At 45.9% G+C, this 17,969-nt stretch overlaps 1 protein-coding gene across 20 annotated transcripts in view; it reads left to right on the top strand.

Moving 5' to 3' along the window:
- The window catches only part of PPFIBP2 (PPFIA binding protein 2), a 163,692-nt gene that overhangs the window by 70,461 nt on the left and 75,262 nt on the right, over positions 1 to 17,969 (top strand). For 10 of the 20 annotated variants that reach the window (XM_060399957.1, XM_060399953.1, XM_060399956.1 and 7 more), the window contains exon 1: positions 46 to 366. The exons of 9 other annotated variants lie outside the window; for them this stretch is intronic. In XM_060399957.1, coding sequence (XP_060255940.1) covers positions 319 to 366 — 48 coding nt within the window. In that variant the 5' untranslated portion in view covers positions 46 to 318. Of the gene's footprint in view, positions 1 to 45; positions 17,898 to 17,969 lie in introns of those variants that run through there. One more of the 20 variants, XM_060399958.1, reaches the window with a different exon arrangement.

Below are 17,969 nucleotides of genomic sequence, written 5' to 3'. Positions count from 1 at the left end.
TTGTCCAAGTCTGTCTTTCTCCCCCACCTTTTGCTAGGTTCCCTCACTCTGCAGGCTCTGCGTCCCAGAGCTGGTGCCTGTGTGCGTCTGTGGGGGCGGATACGGGAGCAGCACGGTCTGGTCTGAGCTGCTGTGTCTCTGAAACCTCTCAGGGCAAGACTGAAGGACGCAGGCCAGGGACGTGTGGGGAAATCTGAACACAGCTTGACGTTCCTGAGAGGGAGGGGGCAGAGGCAAGAAAGAGGAGAGACTTTGGTATCTGGCCAGAAGGAGGGCTTTTTCAACCAAGGAATCTAACTGCTGACATGGGTGCCCAGCATGGATGGGGACATTGATGTTTACAAGCATTTCGCGTGGCTGAAGCGGGTAAGTGACTGACTGCTTTGTGTGGGTCTCCGTCGAGATGAGTGAGGAGAGAGACACTGTGTGTGTGTGTGTGTGTGTGTGTGTGTGTGTGTGTGTGTGTATGTATGTGTATTGAGGGGGGAGGTGTTTGTCCAGCGAAGCCCTGTTGCCGCCAAGTTCTCCATGAGAATCTAATTATAGACACTTGCAGAGAAAACAGTCAGCTGTCTTTGTTTCTCCTCTGACATTCTAGTGAATGAGCCTCTGTGCAGAAAGGCAACAATGAAGTGAGGAAAGTTCCTTATTTTTGACTCTGGCACTTGAACAATTGGAGGGTCCAAACACCGTGACCAGAAAAAAGCATCCACCGCTTTTTGGTGTGAGGACTCAGAGAGGAAGCCGCTGCCTTTCAACCGCACAGGGTTCACAAGTTATCGGGCTTCTCCCCTGCTCGGAAGTTATCCGGCATGGAGATTAGTCAGCTGTCAGCCGAAAGAGCTGCCGCGTTTCCGGGGGAGGCCCTGGGAGTTCTGCATGTTTTCCAGAGGCCAAGGGTTTGGGTTTCAAGTTGCTCCTGTCGACTCTTTATGAGTGTGTGGAGTGAGCGACAGTGGGCGAATGTTGGGGGCTGGAGTCGCATCCACGTTCACAGAAACTGTGCTCTTGCTTTTTTGGTCACCATCTCTGAACTGGCAGTGGCAGCCCACTCCAGTGTCCTTGCCTGGAGACCACATGGACAGAGGAGCCTGATGTGGGCTACAGTCCATAGGGCCGCAAAAGTGTCGGGCACAACTTAGCGACTGAACAACCACTGAACTGGCGAAGATGGGTATCCATTAATTTTCACATGGAGGCAGCATGTTTCCAGAAGCAGAAAGGGCAAAAGCAGCTGACAGATAAGAGGTCTGATATTGTAGAAGAACAGGAGGGACACGAAGTGCCCTGCTTGGAAGGTCCCCGACCCTCACGCCCCAACACTAGGCCTGCTGGCTTCTGTGGGCATCCTCTGCACCTCTCACTCAGCAAATACTTACCCAGTTCTGGGTCCTGGGTGTCCAGTTGTAAGCAACAAAGTAAAACCAGTCTCTGCCCTTGTGGATCTTCCATACATTGCTTGGGAGAGGGCAGTTAAATAGTCCGGAGGAAATAAGCTTGAAATTTACAAGTTGATAGATACTGCCAAGAAGAGGAACTGTTAAATGGCCATCCCAAAGGACTGTTACTGATTGAGAAAGAGTGGTCAGGACCCTCTTTGTGGAAGTAACACTTCACTGAAAAGTGAAGGAGAAGTAGGAGTGAGTCCAGTGAAAACTGGGGTAAAGAACACATATGTGAACTCAGTGATGGAGGAGACGTGGGCGGGGTCCCGGAGCACACAGGACAGGGAGGGTGGCAGGCAGGTTGTGCGGGTCAGGGTTTGCATAATGGGAGACGTGCTGCTTGGAAGTGGCATGAGATACATTGAGGGATATAATTTGTATTTTAAGAAAATTACTCTAGCTATGATGTGGTGTATGGTAAGCTGTGCTGCAAAAAGCAAGGCAAATGAACCTAATTAGCTCAAGGGTTTGTTGGGATCAACTAGTACGAACCCCTCATTTAAAAAAGTCCAAGAGGCTAAGAACCTCATGGCTATTAGTGGTGCAACCTGATCTTCGACCCTGTTCTCTGTCTCCCAGTCCAGTTCTCTACCCTCATTTCTTCAACCAAATATGTAGAAAATTATGGGTTTAGAACCCAGCAGGAATCCTGTTTGTGCTCAGCCTCTGTCCAGCTTTGGAATGGGGTCATTGCAGCCACCAAAGAGTGCGCTACGGTGACCTGACATTTTAGCAAAGATTCGCATCATTGTCTTAAGAATTGTAAAAACCTTTCTAAAGAGGTTTTGAAGGAGATAAGAGGTGCCCTTCCCATCACTTCGTCTTTATTTTCCTGTATCCAACTGAAGTTCTTTAATCAAGAGGTCTTGGGACCAGGAGCTGTGATGTGCTTGAGATCACTCAGTGTCCCAGCTGCTGGGATAGATGTTGTACCTTGTGCAGAAGTTCTGTCTGCAGAGAAATAAATCCTGCATGTGAGGCAATGTAAGAAGGCTCTTCTGTCCTGACTCCCAGGTTGGCAGCTCTGGCTCCCGTGTAAGGAAGGGAAGCGCTAGGTGAGGAGACTTCAGGACCCCCCGTAGGTGACTCATAGCAAAACATATTTTTCTTCTAGTTTTAAGGAGCATTAAAAAAAGCACAAAGTATTAGATATGTCATAGGCAGTATAATTGGTATCTTTCCTATTTTCTACCTTAAACACTACTGTCAGATTCTTCTTTTTAAAATCCCCTTAAAAAAAAAAATTCCCTTTCATCCTGTGACCCTGATCATAAGCCCAGGACTTGCCCTTAGTCTGAATGAGAAAGCTCAGTTTTCTGCCTGGTGGGCTTTAAAACACTTTTTAAACCTGGCCTCAACTTAGCTTTCAGTTTCGCCTTTTATATCTACTCTTCTGAGCTCCCAGGCATACTTCCTGCCTTCTGTGTCCTTTGCTGACCTCATCCCTGTACTGCTCCTACTGGAGTCCAGCCCGAGTCTCTAGTACTTTCCATTTGCCTGGCTCACCCACTGCTTCTCACGTGCTTTCTTAAGCCTCTAGTGGCTTAGAGAGCAGGTTTCTCTTAGCCCAGTTTTTTTTTTCTTCCCCTATTTGGCTGCACTGGGTCTTCATTGCTTTTTTGTTGTTGTTGCGTGGGCTTTCTCTAGTTGCAGTAGTAGGGGCTACTCCTCGTGTGGTTCTCGGGCTTCTCATTGTGGTGGCTTCTCTCATGGAGCACAGGCTCTAGGCGTGCAGGCATCAGTAGCTGTGGCACGCAGCTTAGTTGCTTTGCAGCACGTGGAATCTTCCCAGACCAGGGATTGAACCTGCATCCCCTGCATTGGCCGGTGGATTCCTATTCCTGCGCCATCAGGGAAGTCCTTAGCCCAGGTTTTTGAAGATGGAAACATGCTCTTTCATGTTCCCATGCAGAGGGGGTGGTTGTGGCAGAATAGGTACCGGGATGAGGTGTGGCCTGGCAGGAGCGCAGGAACACTTGCTCTTGCACCAGTCCTAGAGGGTGATGCCTTGGAGCAAGACAGTCTTTGAATTTGGAAGCTGTAAGGGAGATGTTTCTGGCCAAGAATGCACTGAGATAGAGGAAAGCATTTGTGAGAAAAGAGACATTGTCTTGTGGCCTTTAGGGGACGGGATACTACATATTGTTTTAGTTAAGAACATGCAGTTTGAAGTAAAGCCTAGGTTGGGCTCTTGGCTTTGCTGTGTGATTTTAGGCAGATTACCTCAAATCTTGGATTTCCCCATCTATAAAATAAGGAGGATAAAAGTGCCTGCCACATACAGGTTTTATGAGGGTCAAGTAAGATAACGCATGTCAAATGCTTAGCAGAGTACCATGCATGAGGGAACATTCAATAAAAGTTAACTGCTACTGGCCATAACCAGGAAGGGAGATCTTGAGCAGATGGGATGTTCTCTTCTCTCCTTGGAGTGCATCTTAGGCCATCATTCCTTCCACTTAGGGCCCCTTTCCACATTTTAGGTCAAAGTCTCAAACCAAAGCCCTATGGGATACAGCTGGGACCTGGCCCACCGTGAGTAGCCAGAGGCCCCAGTGGCTACTGCTCTGGCCAGCTTAGCTATGGCTACTGAGAGAAGGCTGACCAGGGCTGGTCCTCCAGCTCCTTCCCCAACAGGCAGAGCCCTGGGATAAGGTAATCTGCCGTGAGTATCCACAGGGCCTCCGCTTTTCAGCTGTCTGGTTCCTGACTGGCCAAACTCACAAACAGTTCACACCTGCCCTGCTTTGAGATCCGAGTGGCTCTAACCCACATAGTCCTGAAAGAGCCTCTTAAAATAGCTAGAAGCAGGGTCTGTGGGGTTCACCCACCGCCCCCTGAGCAGGAGCTTTTTCCCAGGAACAGAAACCCTAGCACTTGTCAGCATCTTCATACTGCTGCTGGCTTCTAGAACTCTGTTGAAACTGAATTCCAAACTAAAGTCATAACCCTGTCCACCATCCCCCCCCCCCCCCCCCACCAAAAAAAAAAAAAAAAAGTCAAAAACGGAATCACCACGACTCCTCCATGCAATTGACTTGGGTTCTGTAGTAGAATGTGGAATGAGGTCAGACTGTTAATGTAAGACTTTATTCTGTGTCATCTGGTGCTCAAATGGTTGATCCAGTAGCCTGGCCACTTGTGCCAGAAGAGCTGGGAAGACATCCTGGCCCCAGACATTGACTTGTCTTGCTCTCAAGTCAGACTGCAGTGAAGTTGAGGTTGAAGTAGGCAGCGGCTTCTGTGACAGCTGCTCCTATTGGCTAAGACCACAGATCTCTGCGTCCAACTCCTTGGGTTCATATCTCAGCTCTGTGTGACCTTGGACAGTTGATTAATCTCCCAGATAGTCAGCTCTCTTGTTTGTAAAATATAGATAAGTAATTCAATGTCTGTAAAGTGCTTAGAAAGTGCTTCATAGGTGTTACGATGATGATCACCTTGGCCACAACTGACAGCCTCTGGTTATTGCAGAGTCGTGTGCCCAGGCTTGATTCTGGACAGAGGTATTTTCAGACCAGAAGGAGGGTGACTGTCAGTATGGCTACCCAAAGGTTTTTCTGTGCTGTGTTTAGTCCCTCAGTCGTTTCCAACTCTTTGTGACCCCATGGACTATAGCCCTCCAGGTTCCTCTGCCCATGGGGATTCTCCAGGCAAGACTACTGGAGTGGGTTGCCATGCCCTCCTCCAGGGAAAGGTATGTCCCCTGTTCTAGCTGTCCCCAGTTTCCCAAGGGTACATCCCATTTTTAGCCAATGCCCCCAGTGTACCTACCCATCATATTCCCCAGTATAATTTAGGAGCTCAAATTCTGCCATCTCTGACCACCAGCACCTGTGACTCCCGTGTACCAGCTGTTTGAAGAGGGCCTCATGCCTCTTTCCCAGTAGAGTTTAACAAAGTGGCATCATACCAGGGTCATTTGCTGAGCAGCTTGCAGGTTCTCCAGAGCAGCCACTGGTAGTTCTGTGAGCTGGCAACAGCACGTGGTGGGTGGGCGGGGCGGGGGCGTGATCACTTGACTCCTCCCTGCATTCTCTGTCCACCTCATCCCAGTATCAGCTCTTTCATACTTTTCCATCGGTCCCCAATCTTGACCCCCTCTCACTTGATACCTACTAAGAAATTTGCCAGGTATAGATGAGTATCTTATCTTCCCTTCACCACAAAATGTAACAGTGTTCCCAACCATTATTTTTTAGCTTCCTTTGATTTCATGGGTCAAGAGTCCCTTCTCTCTGCCAAGGCTATCCTGGTATCTTGTCCTCCTGATCCAAAGCTGTTCTACATCCTCTTGTTCTCTGATTGTTTCTTCTATTTATTTACTCGGCCCTGCCTACTTGTCCCTTGTCCTTGGCAGAAAACTCCTCTGTAATTCTTAGAGAAAAACAAAACTCTCTCTGACTACGTTCTCTCTCTATGCTGCCTTATAGAACTTAATGTTCCTTTCACCATCGGGAATCTTGAAATCGAAAGCAGGCTAAAAACTCACCATCTGCACTCCTTCCTGGTTACTTACCCCCAGACCCACTTCACACTGGCTTTGTCCCTAAGAAAGCTTTCAAAGTTCTTCTGTAATGTTATCACCTCTAGTTCCCAAGTAACACTTCTCATTCATTTCCCCTAGAATTCATTCCCATTTGGGCATCTTGTAGGGCTAATAAAATTCTTGTGACCAAAGGACCAGCCCCTTACTTTGGCTTTTACCTACTCCCATATTTTCCACCTATGGATCTTTCATGCCTGTTTGATGCTTGGATTGTCTGAACCTTCTGTCTGAAGAGCCAAGAAGCATCAGGAAGTTTGCTTCTAATGATTCCAAGTGAATCATTAAAACAGTCACAGTGCCGCTGCTATCCCCAACCCTGATACCTGATGTTGCCCGTCTCTGACAGGGGTTTTTAATAATCATGAATTAGGTTTGGAGTTGGCAAGATGAGGAAAGAGCACTACTCAAAGAGGCTCCTGTTTTTACTCTGCTCCTGGCTTTAATATAATCCCTTTGCAAGATACCAACACACTTATAAATACCACTTGTACAGTCAAGTGTTGTAGGTTCCCTACACATCCAGCCACGTGATCAAGAGAATTGAGCAGAGACTAAGCTCATGCAAGGCTATTATTTTGGAACAAGATCTTGGTTAATCAAATGCATTCCTCTCTCTTCCTCATTCTACTTTCCAGGATGATCAATTACAAGCCTTCATGTACATCACACTAGCTCCTTGGTTGGAAAGCTTACAGACAGTCTTCAAGACATCCTTTGTTTTCTGTGTTCTTGGAGACCCAGAGTAGCTGAAGGGTGGCAATTGTCATGGTTTCACGGATAGCCTAGCTGTATCAGGAAAGACTCTTTCCAAAGGTGCTGTTCTCTCTTCTTCTGGGGGAATTCCTTCATTGTTTTCAAGACAGTCTTTCAAGTGAGGACTCCACTATAAATCCACTCCACTCCCTTGAAGGTATTATTGATTCGTCCATCCCCTGTGCCACTCCTACTGGCTTATGACATCTAACGCTACAACTACAGAGCTTTTTCAAGGCAGGGACTGCCTAGCACAGAGCGTGGCACCTCATAGGTGTTCAGGAATATTTGAGTCACTGAATAGATAAATGAATGAAACATGATTGCATAAACATTGGTTGCTATTTGTGAACTTTGCTTTGCTCTTCCCTAATGGTGAAATATTTGATAGTGATGACCCCACTGGCAACCCTCAGTCACCTCTTACAAAATTGCAACCAAGGGCATAAGGAGGTCAAAGTCAGGATACGATCTCTCTTGTTGGAGTCCTGGTAGCTAAGGATTTGATTGTGCTCTGTTCGCACTGCATTTCAAAGAAGCTCTGTGCCAAAGATAATGGATTGCCTTAGTTGTTCCTTATCTAGAAAAAGTGGCTTTATAATAACTGCCAGAAGGCCCTTAAACTCCTTAACCAAAATATTGAGGAGAGGCTTTCCTTTTTACAAGCACCCGCCTGCACTCATTCCATTTGGCTTCCTTGCCTGTTACACCGGAACCATGTAATAGGAATTGTAGCTTTTATGATCTACTTTTTATTTTTAAATTTTTTGGTTTCCCCCTTTTTAATGTGTGATTTTGATAATTGTTAATTTATTTTTGGCTGCACTGGGCCTTCGTTGCTGCAGGCATGGGCTTTCTCTGGTTGAGGTGAGTGAGAGCTACTCCAGTTGTGGTGTGCAGGCTTCTCATTGCGGTGGCTTCTCTCGTTGCAGAGCACAGGCTCTAGGGTGCCCAGGTTCAGTAGGTGTGGCACGTGGGCTCTGTAGCTGCAGCTCCCAGGCTCCAGAGCACACGTTCAGTAGTTGTGACATGTGGGTTTAGTGACCCCGTGGCATGTAGGATCTTCCCAGACCGAGGATTGAACCAATGTCCCGTGCGTTGTAAGGCAGATTATTATCCACTGGACAAGGGAAGCCCTCTCACCCTTATTTTTTAAGGTCTACATTTTCCAAGTTTCTAAAAAGCTTGATATGTGAGTGGTAGTCCTAAGCTTGAAGTATAGTCTTAGTGACTTTGACATCTCCCTGGGCCTGGCAGCCATGGCTCCCTGGAGATGGGTTTTCTGGATTTGATATGATCCCCTTGACTGGGCAGCTTGGAAACATGACTGGAGCCGTCTCACTGGGGAGCTGACTGCTTTAGTCTTTTCCCGCAGTCCGTGCCTGCATACCGAATGACACCCCCATGTGGCCTCTCCTCCACCCCACTTGACTGTTCTGGAACCAGCTCTTTCCTCATATTCAGTGAGGTGCCATGCCGACAGGAGGACCCCTAGGACATGCCCCCAAAGGAATGCTGCAGAACTGCCCTCACTCAGCACCCCTGAGGACGTACCAGAGCACAGGAAGAAGGCGCACCCTCCCAGCAGAGGCCAGCCAGCCTGCGAACGAGTCAGACTCCTGGGGATTCCTCATGGCCTGCATCTGTGGCACTCACCCCCTCTAGAGTTCTGCAGAGACCTAATATGGCCATCCCTTGGCCAGGCTACTCAGTACAATGGAGGGACTAGGCCAAGAGTGAGCAAGCACCGGGGAATCTGACTGGCCACTAGAGTCAGAGGGTGATGACTCTGAGGAGGCTGCCAGGGGCTTGGGTGGGGGTTCAGCTGGAAAACTCATGTTTAATTAATTGACCTGAGTTTCAGATTGGAACAGGAAAAAAATTTAAGTACTTATGATCGGCCGTTATTAACTTTGGAAATTCTCTTTGTGGTGATCATAAGCATGTATGTAGCACCGAGGACTTAGAGTACGGTAGTAGGATGCTCATAGAAAAGAAAGACTGTGGCCATGTAGATATGACTCTAGACGTGGGCACGTTTCAGGGACAATGGAAAGAACAGGTTCTCAGCTGTTGGCACCGCAGGCATGATTCCAGAGCTCTTAGCTAACAGTGGGTTCTGTGTTGTTCCTTAGGCACTTTGTTTCTTTCCAGCCCCAAAGCATTTGGGTTATTGTTCCCCTGGGTTGTTTGTTCAGATCTTTAGATATTTCATAGGTGTCTATGGGAAATGTTGCCTTTTTTGTTCTCTTGCGCAAAAAGAATGAGTTAATTAAAGCCGACAGTGCAAGGGATGAGCTGTGTCTAACTATATTTTGGTCTTTTAGCTTAAACAAAGCCATTTAAATGAGTTCCATGTTTCCACGATCATTCAAAAACTGTTTATATTACACAGAGGAAGCATTAGAGCATCTTGCTCTCAAGAGCACTGTGCATATTTATTCCCACACGTCTTTGTGTTTAATGACCTAATTGACCCTCTGGGTCCCTCTGTGAGGTATAACTTCCTCTATTTAAGCTTGAGATGAGGTGACCTACCCGAGCTGGTGCATGGTTAGTGCAGCCCCGCCTCCTGATTATTCCCAGCTGTCACTCTGGGCAGGAGGTCCTGCCTTTTGGAGGAGGAGGCTATAGGAATTCTGTACATGAATATGGAAGCCCCCTCTCAAAAATCTCCCCAGGGACCCCCCTGCCTGGAAGTCCAGATGAGCAAAGGGTAGAGCATGGAAGCTGCTGCTTTCAGACCTGGCATTTGTACAGCTATATAGAGCATGTTATTCTTTCAACATAACTTCTTAAACATGTTGTTAGGTATTTTATGTTCTTTTTTTTTTTTTTTGCTGTGCTGGGTCTTTGTGGTGGTGTGTGGGCTTTTCTAGATGCAGCACATGGGTTCTGCAGTGTGCAGGCTTAGTAGTTGCTCCACCGCACGTGGGATCTTAGTTTCCCGACCAGGGATCAAACCCATGTCCCCTGCATTGGAAGGCTGATTCTTAACCACGGGACCACCAGGAAAGTCCCTGTTTTTGTAGCCTGTTGCCCTTCATTTATTCATTTCCCATCCACTCTATGTCTTTTAGCCCTACTTTTAGATTCCTGTTCATTTTTGTTGTGCTTTAACCTATTTTTCTTTATTTCATCTCTCCTCCACACACATCTAGTTGATGCCCATGGGCCTAATGCATCTTGTATTATTCCCTTCTTAACCTTCTTGCTCTACTGGAGAAGTAAGAATGGAGGTAAACAGTTAGTGGACGTAAAGTCACCTGTTTCACACACGAAGGAGAATGGGTGCCTCTTTCATCCCCATGCATCCCACATAGACACACCCTGTGCCACAAAGCAGATCCCTGTTGGCCCTTGCTGATAGTCCTGGTTTTAACTATAGTTGGCTCCGAACTGACAGTTCTTTCTTAACAATTGCCAGTTCAACCAATTCAGGAAACAGTAGGCAGAATCCTTTTGTAATTCAGTCCTATAGCCAAGTAGCGGGAATACTTTCTAGTAAGTGTGTTTCCACAGGAGTAAATTTCACTTACTGGACTGATCACCATTTGAGACAAAGGCTTTAGCCAGGACTTCAGTTGCATGAACTGAAACTTGGTTTGAGCCACTAGAGGCCAACAGGGGACCAACAGGAAGGGCAGGGTTGTATCATTGTCTTTGGACAGCAAGAACCAGGGTGAGAATGCCACCAATCTCTTTCTTGGTTTTCATTTGTGTTTCCATGAATGCTGGCTTCATAGCTGACTCATGTCACAAACCAACTTCCTCCATGTGGAAAAAGACTTGGCCACTGACAACCTTAGAACCTTCTAGCACAACTACCATTATCTGTTCCTTAGTTTAAAAATTCAGAGGAAGGATTCAACCAACCAGGCTTCGCATCAGAGGCTGGGAAAGGTGAGGAAACCTCCAAGAAGATGGCAGCCCTCACTTGTGCCAAATAGTTATAGCGAAGGTAATGATCCCAGCCTGTTGTTTTCTCTCAGCAAGAAAGCAAGAGGGAAACTGAGGAAAGAACTAATGATGAGGGTTTGGGGGGGGGAGGTGGGCATCTTAAATATCCTCGACTTCCCTGGTGGCTCAGACAGTAAAGCGCCTGTCTAAAACGTGGGAGACCTGGGTTCGATCCCTGGGTTGGGAAGTTCCCTAGAGAAGGAAATAGCAACCCACTCTAGTACTCTTGCCTAGAAAACCCCATGGACAGAGGAGCCTGGTGTCCATGGGGTGGCAAAGAGTCAGACACAACTGAGCGACTTCATTTTCTTTCTTTCACTTTCTTAAATATCCTCTGATAACTTAAATAACTCATCCCTAATAAAAATGCAATACCCCCAAGATATGGAAAACCTGTGTTATTTCTCAAGTCTGCTAATATCCAGCTCTTGGCATGAGGAACTTAACTAATGGTAAACCCCTTATTCACTGACCCATGGAACAGGTAGGGGGCAGGACTCAGATTAAGCTTTGTGTAGCCCCAAATACCCTTTCTGTAGAGGCTCTGTTCATGCTGGAATCTTCGTGTTCAGTCCGATACTTCCTGGGCCCATACACCTGGGCTCTCTCCACCCTCCCACTTCTCTCCTAATGACTGAAGCTAATGAGCTAGCATGTTCAACTCCATGACCCCCAACCATAGATCACCCTGCATGCCTGCTTCCTCATCGTGAAGCTGCTCTCTTCCATTTAGAGATGGCTTAGAACATAACCCCACTATAGGCTGTTGACTGCTGGAGCTGTACATTAGGCCTGCCCAGTCCCAGCATCAATAGCATGTTGGGTCTTCTAGAAAGAGCCACAGCCTGTAGGAGTCAAGATCCTGTATTGTCTCTGTTCCTGAGGACTTACCAATATCACTCTCAAGGCCTGGGAAATGCTTTTTTTTAAAAAATTGAAGTATAGTTCATTTTATAATGTTAGTTTCTGTTATACAGCAAAGTGATTCAGTTATATAGATACAGATATTCTTTTTCAGATTCTTTTATAGTTATTACAAGATTTTGAACATAGTTCCCTGTGCTATACAGTAGGATCTTGCTGTTTATCGGTTTTATGTACACTAGTGTGTGTATGTTAATCCCCAGTTCCTAATTTATCCCTTCCCTCCCCCCTTCCTCTTTGGTAACCGTAAGTTTGTTTCTATGTCTGTGAGTCTGTTTGTTGTTGTTTAGTCGCTCAGTCATGTCCAGCTCTTTTCAACCCCATGAACTGTAGCCATGCCAGGCTTCCCTGTCCTTCACTGTCTCCCAGAGCTTGCCTCAAACTCATGTTCATTGAGTCAATGATGCCATCCAACCATCTCGTCCTCTGTCGCCCTCTTCTCCTCCTGCCCTCAATCTTTCCCAGCATCAGAGTCTTTTCCAATGGGTTAGCTCTTCACATCAGGTGGCCAAAGTGAGTCTGTTTATATTTTATAAATAAGTTCATTTGTATATTTTAGATCCATAAGTAAGTGATATTATGTGATATTTGTCTTTGACTTGCTTAACGTGATAATCTCTATGTCCATCCATGTTGCTGCAAATGGCATAAGTTCGATCTTTTTATGGCTGAGTCAGACTCCATCATGAGAACATGTCACATCTTCTTATCTGTTCATCTGTTGATGGACACTTAGGTCATTTCTATATCTTGGCTAGGTGTACATATATCTTTTTGAATTAAAGTTTTCTCCAGATAAATGCCCAGGAGTGGGATTTCTGGATCATGTGGTAACTCCATTTTTAATATTTTAAGGAACCTCCATACTGTTTTTCATAGTGGCTGCAGCAATTTACACTCCTATCAGCAGAATCGGCAGATTTCTTTTTCTCCACACCCTCTCCAGCATTTATTATTTGTAGACTTTTGGGGATGGTCATTCTGACCTGTGTAAGGTGGTACCTCATTGTTTTTTTCTTTTTAAATTTTATTTATTAAGTCTATGCTGGGTCTTTGTTGCTCTGCCCAGGTTTTCTCTAGTTATAGTGAGCAAGGGCTACTCTCTAGTTGCAGTGTGGACTTCTCATTGCAGCAGCTTCACTTGTGGAGGGCATGGGGACTCCATAGTTGTGGTACACGAGCTTAGTTGCCTCATGGTATGTGGGATCTTCCCAGACCAGGAATCGAATCCATGTCCCCTGCATTGGCAGGGAGATTCTTAACCACTGAACCACTAGGGAAGTCCTCATCATAATTTTGATGTGCATTTGTCTGTTACTGATGTTGAACATCTGGGGAAGACCTTGATGTGGTATTTCTGAATTGTGTTTTATATTTCCCTTGGAGTGATCTGGGTTTTACAGGATGGATTCCTTTATCTAAGACTTTGCCCAGCTTCTTGATAGCAAAGCTTTGATAGAAGCAAAGGTGGCTTGGCTTCAGTAGTATTGACAATATACACACAAGAACACCCGTGCTGATTCATTTCTGTGATGTGAGAGGGTATATACGTCACTGTGGCATCCCTCAGTAAGAGGTGCAAGAGGAATGGCAGCGGCAATCTGTGGTCGCTACTTCACTTCCGCAGGATACACTGGCCCCTTGCCTTCACGATATCTCTTGGTCCCACAAAACATTATATCAGGTAACTAACATGAATTGTAGTTTTAAGAATAGCTCTAATCATGGAAAGTTTGGATGAGAAGATTCAGTTTTCCCCTCTGTCACGTTTGTAGAAATAACCATCAGAAGAGGAGAAAATTTGATCAAGTATATGTATATTATACCTTGCTGCTGCTAAGTCACTTCAGTCGGGTACATCAGAATTTCATTGTATAGATCCAGCCTAGGAGCTAACAATGTGTTGAACAATGACCTCTTTTTTAAAAAAATTATATTCATCAATGGGATGAGCATCCTTAATAGGGTAGAACTGTACAGAACTCTCTTTAGATCACTTGCTGTCCCAGGTGGGAAGAAATAGAAACTTAGCACTTTCTATTAGATTCCTTCAGAATTCAGTGTGACTTTCTCCTTCTCAGTGGAATGTTGACATGGTTTTCTCTCTCTGACTTCATGCATGGAGAGCTGGGCAACTTCTCCACCACCGATTTACCTAATAGAGAATATGGACCAGACTTTTCAGAGACTCCCAAATCTTGGAATCACTCAGGGATCCAGCTGATGATGTCAGTATTGATCTAAACCTTCTACTGCAATGCCACTGTTATAATTAAGGAAGCAGGTGTACCCTCTGACAAAGCAAGCTCTTCTTAAAGTGAGGCAAAACAGAGTTGTGTCCCAAACCTGTCTTTTTAATTTAAATAATTTTCATAGCCATCTGGCTTTTTAATGCCCTAATGATACTGACATTTTATAATCCAAGAATGATGCCAACAAGTGACTGAACTTATTGCTCAATTACTGGAAGACAGAATGCATTTATTCACTAAAGCTCAAATCCACACCTTTGGCTGATGAATGTTGGCATTCAACAAGGTGATTCTAAAGTAATCTTCTTGGCCCTGTGTTCTGATGCTTTCCAGGTTCTTCAAGTAGAAGTGGTGTTTTATCCTGGTCTGTGCCTGGTTAAGGCTTGTGTGCAGTTTTTCTGAGAGCTGTCAACCTTATGTGGAAGAGAAAACACAGGACTTTGAACTTTACCAAAAGCAAAGGATGATAATACAGCAGACTTCTGTCTGGGACATTGTCTCACTGCTGCTTAATACCTTTTAAAAACTTGCTGGAGAAGAACAGTGACTTTTGCACACTGTAGGAGAGGAAGATGCCCTGTTCCTCTAGAGCGGTGACTTGGGTTGAGGGAAGGACTTTTCTGCCATGAGCAGCAGTTACACGGGCAGACTGCCAGCAGAGGACATGCGCCTCAGGTCTGCTGTGTGTGTGTGTGTCCTCAGTCGCTTCAGTCGAGTCCAGCTCTGAGACCCTATGGACTGTAGCCTGCCAGGCTCCTCTGTCCATGGGATTCTCCAGGCAAGAATAGTGGAGTGGGTTGCCATTTCCTCCTTCAGGAGATCTTCCTGACCCAGGGATTGAACCGGTGGTTCTTAGGTCTCCTGCGTTGGCAGGTAGGTTCTTTACCACTATGCCACCGGGGAAGCCACTCAAGTCTGCTAGGGGAGGAAAAAAGCTCCTAGAACTACTCTTGTAGTTTCTCAAACAGTGCTTCTAGGTTTTGAAATGTATTTTAATTACTTGAGTATATATATTTTTGTAAAAAGCTCAAATATTGTGGTTAAAGTAAAAACCAATCTTGACCAAATCTCCCAGTCTCAGCTATTCATAGCCCAGAAATTTCCCCAGAAGAGAGCACTGTTAAGGGTTGTTCTGTAACCTTCCAGACACTTGATTTATTTTCATGCATATATCAATACTTATGGAACTGGATAGTATTTTTTTTTAATATTTATTTTATTTGGCTGTACCTGGTCTTAGTTGCAGCATGTGGGATCTAATTCCCTGCCCAGAGATTGAACCTGGGCCCCCTGCATTGGGAGCGCAGAGTTTCAGCCACTGGACCACCAGGGAAGTCCCTGGATAGTATTTTTTCTAGTATCACACTGTATGATTCTTTGAATCTTGCTACTTTCACTATCCAGTATGTCTTTTATTTGTAGGATGGTTTGTAAATACTTGCCTCATATGTTAAGATGCTACAAGTTGTACATAAAATGGGTGGACCGTAGTGTTTTTTTTTTTAATCCACTTCTCTATTAAAGAATACTGAAGTTCATAGAGCATTTTAAAATATTATACTTTAAGTGAACTTTCATACAATCCCAATGTGTGAAACAAAATTTATACTGATCTGCTCCTCAGTTAAGCTATAACAGAGAGCTTACTAATTTAATATGTAGTAATTTAGACAAATAATCCATTTGTGCCTTGTCCGTACACTTTGCATGGCAGTTTCTTTCAGTGTAAAATTAGAATAAAAATAGCACCCAGCCTGGCGGGCTGCCGTCTATGGGGTCGCACAGAGTTGGACACGGCTAAAGTGACTTAGCAGCAGCGGCGGGAAGAATTAAATGAATTCGTATATGGAAAGTGGTCTCAACAGTGCCTGGCGCATGGTGATCTCTGCCTTGCTGCCTGCTTTGTGTGTAGAGCACAGTGCTTGGACCACATTGTATTAGTTTCCATGGAATTGCTTCAATCTCTGGCCCATGAATTGACTAACCTTTGACCTATTTGAGAGCATCGTAGGAGAGCAGTGAATTTTCTGCTTGGCTCTGTTTACTGTGAGGCTATCCCCATGAACACTGTTTATCCTACTACACAGTCTCTCTGTGAAAAGAAGGGAAGTTTCTCCCTTCCTTAGGAAGAGTTGTGCTTTTCCTAGAGTCACCTGGAGTTTCTTGTACTCATCTGTGCATCTTTTAAGTCAGTTGTGCTTCCGTTTTCCCATTGGCTGCTAGAGTGGATTCAGATCTTTTTTTTTTTTTTTAATCTACTTCTATGACTCTGTGGCATGCAGTTTGTGTATTAACTGAACTTACAATGTCAACTTCCTGACTTTTTTGTTAAGTAGCTGCTTCTCTGGGTGATTGTGGGGGTAGATCTTTCACTGCATGAGCACACCACTCCATCTGACAGAGGCCCGGGTGGTGAGGTAGCTTACTGCAGTCTTGTGGAAGGAGCCTTCCCTTCACCTCCTGTGGGACAAGTGGCAGCTGCCAGTGCAGGGTGGCCCTGTGCACGTGCTGACTTGGGCACTGGGTTTGGACATGCACAACTTCACTTGGATGCCTGGGTCCTTTCCATTGTTTCCTTCCTCTGAAAATCGCCATCATGTGAGTTCTTGGACATAGAAGCAATTGACCTGCTGTTAAGAACTATTTTCCTCTCTTGTTAGGTTCTGAGAAAATGTTGGTTATAATTATCTTTGGATACTAGTCAGTGTTTGACCATGGGATAACTGGAATATTGATTAATAGAATAATAATAAACTGCTATCAACACAGAGAAGCCTTTGGTGCTTGTCAAGGCCCTTTGTTTATGATATGAAAGAGCGTCCATAACAATGAACAAGGTGCAGGCTGGAGAGGGGCTGGAGGAAGAGGCAGTGGAAGGGCAGGGGTGCCCTGTCTGTCTGGCCTGTGTCTGGCACAGCCGCCCTGGGAAGTGGCCCCTGGGCTCGCCCTCCCACTGCATCTTCAACAAACAGCCGGTCCTTCTCTCACAAGTGACACTCCGAGGCTTGAATAAAGAATTCTTGGTCCCTGTTCCTTTTTTAGAGCCAGGCCTGTCTCTGCCACCTGCCCTCACCTAGGCAGTGCACTGGGGATGGGGCAGGACAAGATCAGGAAGGTGATGTCTTTTCTTAATGAAAGAGGATTGGAAAGTGCATTCTGAAGGTTGGAATGTGGTTCTGACTTGGGCCTTAAATTCATTGTGGAGGAAGGGTATGTGGGAGATGCCAGTCCAGTTCAGTTCCATTAGCAGCTGCCTCCCTCCTCCCTGCCTACAACCAGGGCAGACACACCCAGAAAAGTGACTGCAGCTCCTGTCTCTAGCTCAAGACATTTTATAAGATTTGCCTCTCTCCTGCTGTATCAAACCTCCTTCACCTTTGATTTCCATGGTTTCTGGCTTTGTATTTCCTGTGTTTTCCTTTTGCTTGGCCCTAGAGATCCCTCTGGCTGTCATTTGGGTTCTTCTCAAGACGTTTCATCTTGGCTTTCTCTTCTCAGCTCTAGCACTGCAACTCCATGTGCCACCCTGGCTGGCAAAGCCCTTATTGGGGGGTGGGATTGTCCGTTTCTGGAAGGGAACATGTGAGTGGATGAAGAGCCTTGCAGTTGGCATCCCTCATCCTTCATGCTCTCTGCAGTGTTCAGGATGGGTCTCCATGCTGTAAGTTGTGTCTCGGCTTTGGAGAACCCTGGCAGAAGAGTCAGGAGAGGAGGTCTGTTCCGGAGTTGTTCCCATATGGTTCCTCGGTGAATGGTATCAGCTCCCTGGTCTCCTCAAAGAGGCAGACCCTTATTGCTGTTGGTGCAGCTGGCAGGCTATGCCTCCAACCAAACCAGACCCAACACGCCCAGTCATGTCAAGCACCGCCGGGTCTGGAGTTCCATGAGAGCCTCTCTAGCCAAAGGTGAGGTCATTCAGGGGGTGGTTTTGCCAACTTTCACGGCACACCTATCGCTGGCATCTGGTCTGGTCCTTGTTGAAATGGTTTCGACATCTTGTGGTTTCCTGTTGAGGTGAGTTGTTTTGCGTAGATAATCAGTGAAACTGTCCTCACCAGTTGCATACTTCATTTGGAAGTTGGTAAG

This window comes from Ovis aries, chromosome 15, assembly GCF_016772045.2.
Source record: "Ovis aries strain OAR_USU_Benz2616 breed Rambouillet chromosome 15, ARS-UI_Ramb_v3.0, whole genome shotgun sequence".
NCBI lineage: Eukaryota > Metazoa > Chordata > Mammalia > Artiodactyla > Bovidae > Ovis > Ovis aries.
This window is presented reverse-complemented; position numbering and strand designations above follow the sequence as displayed.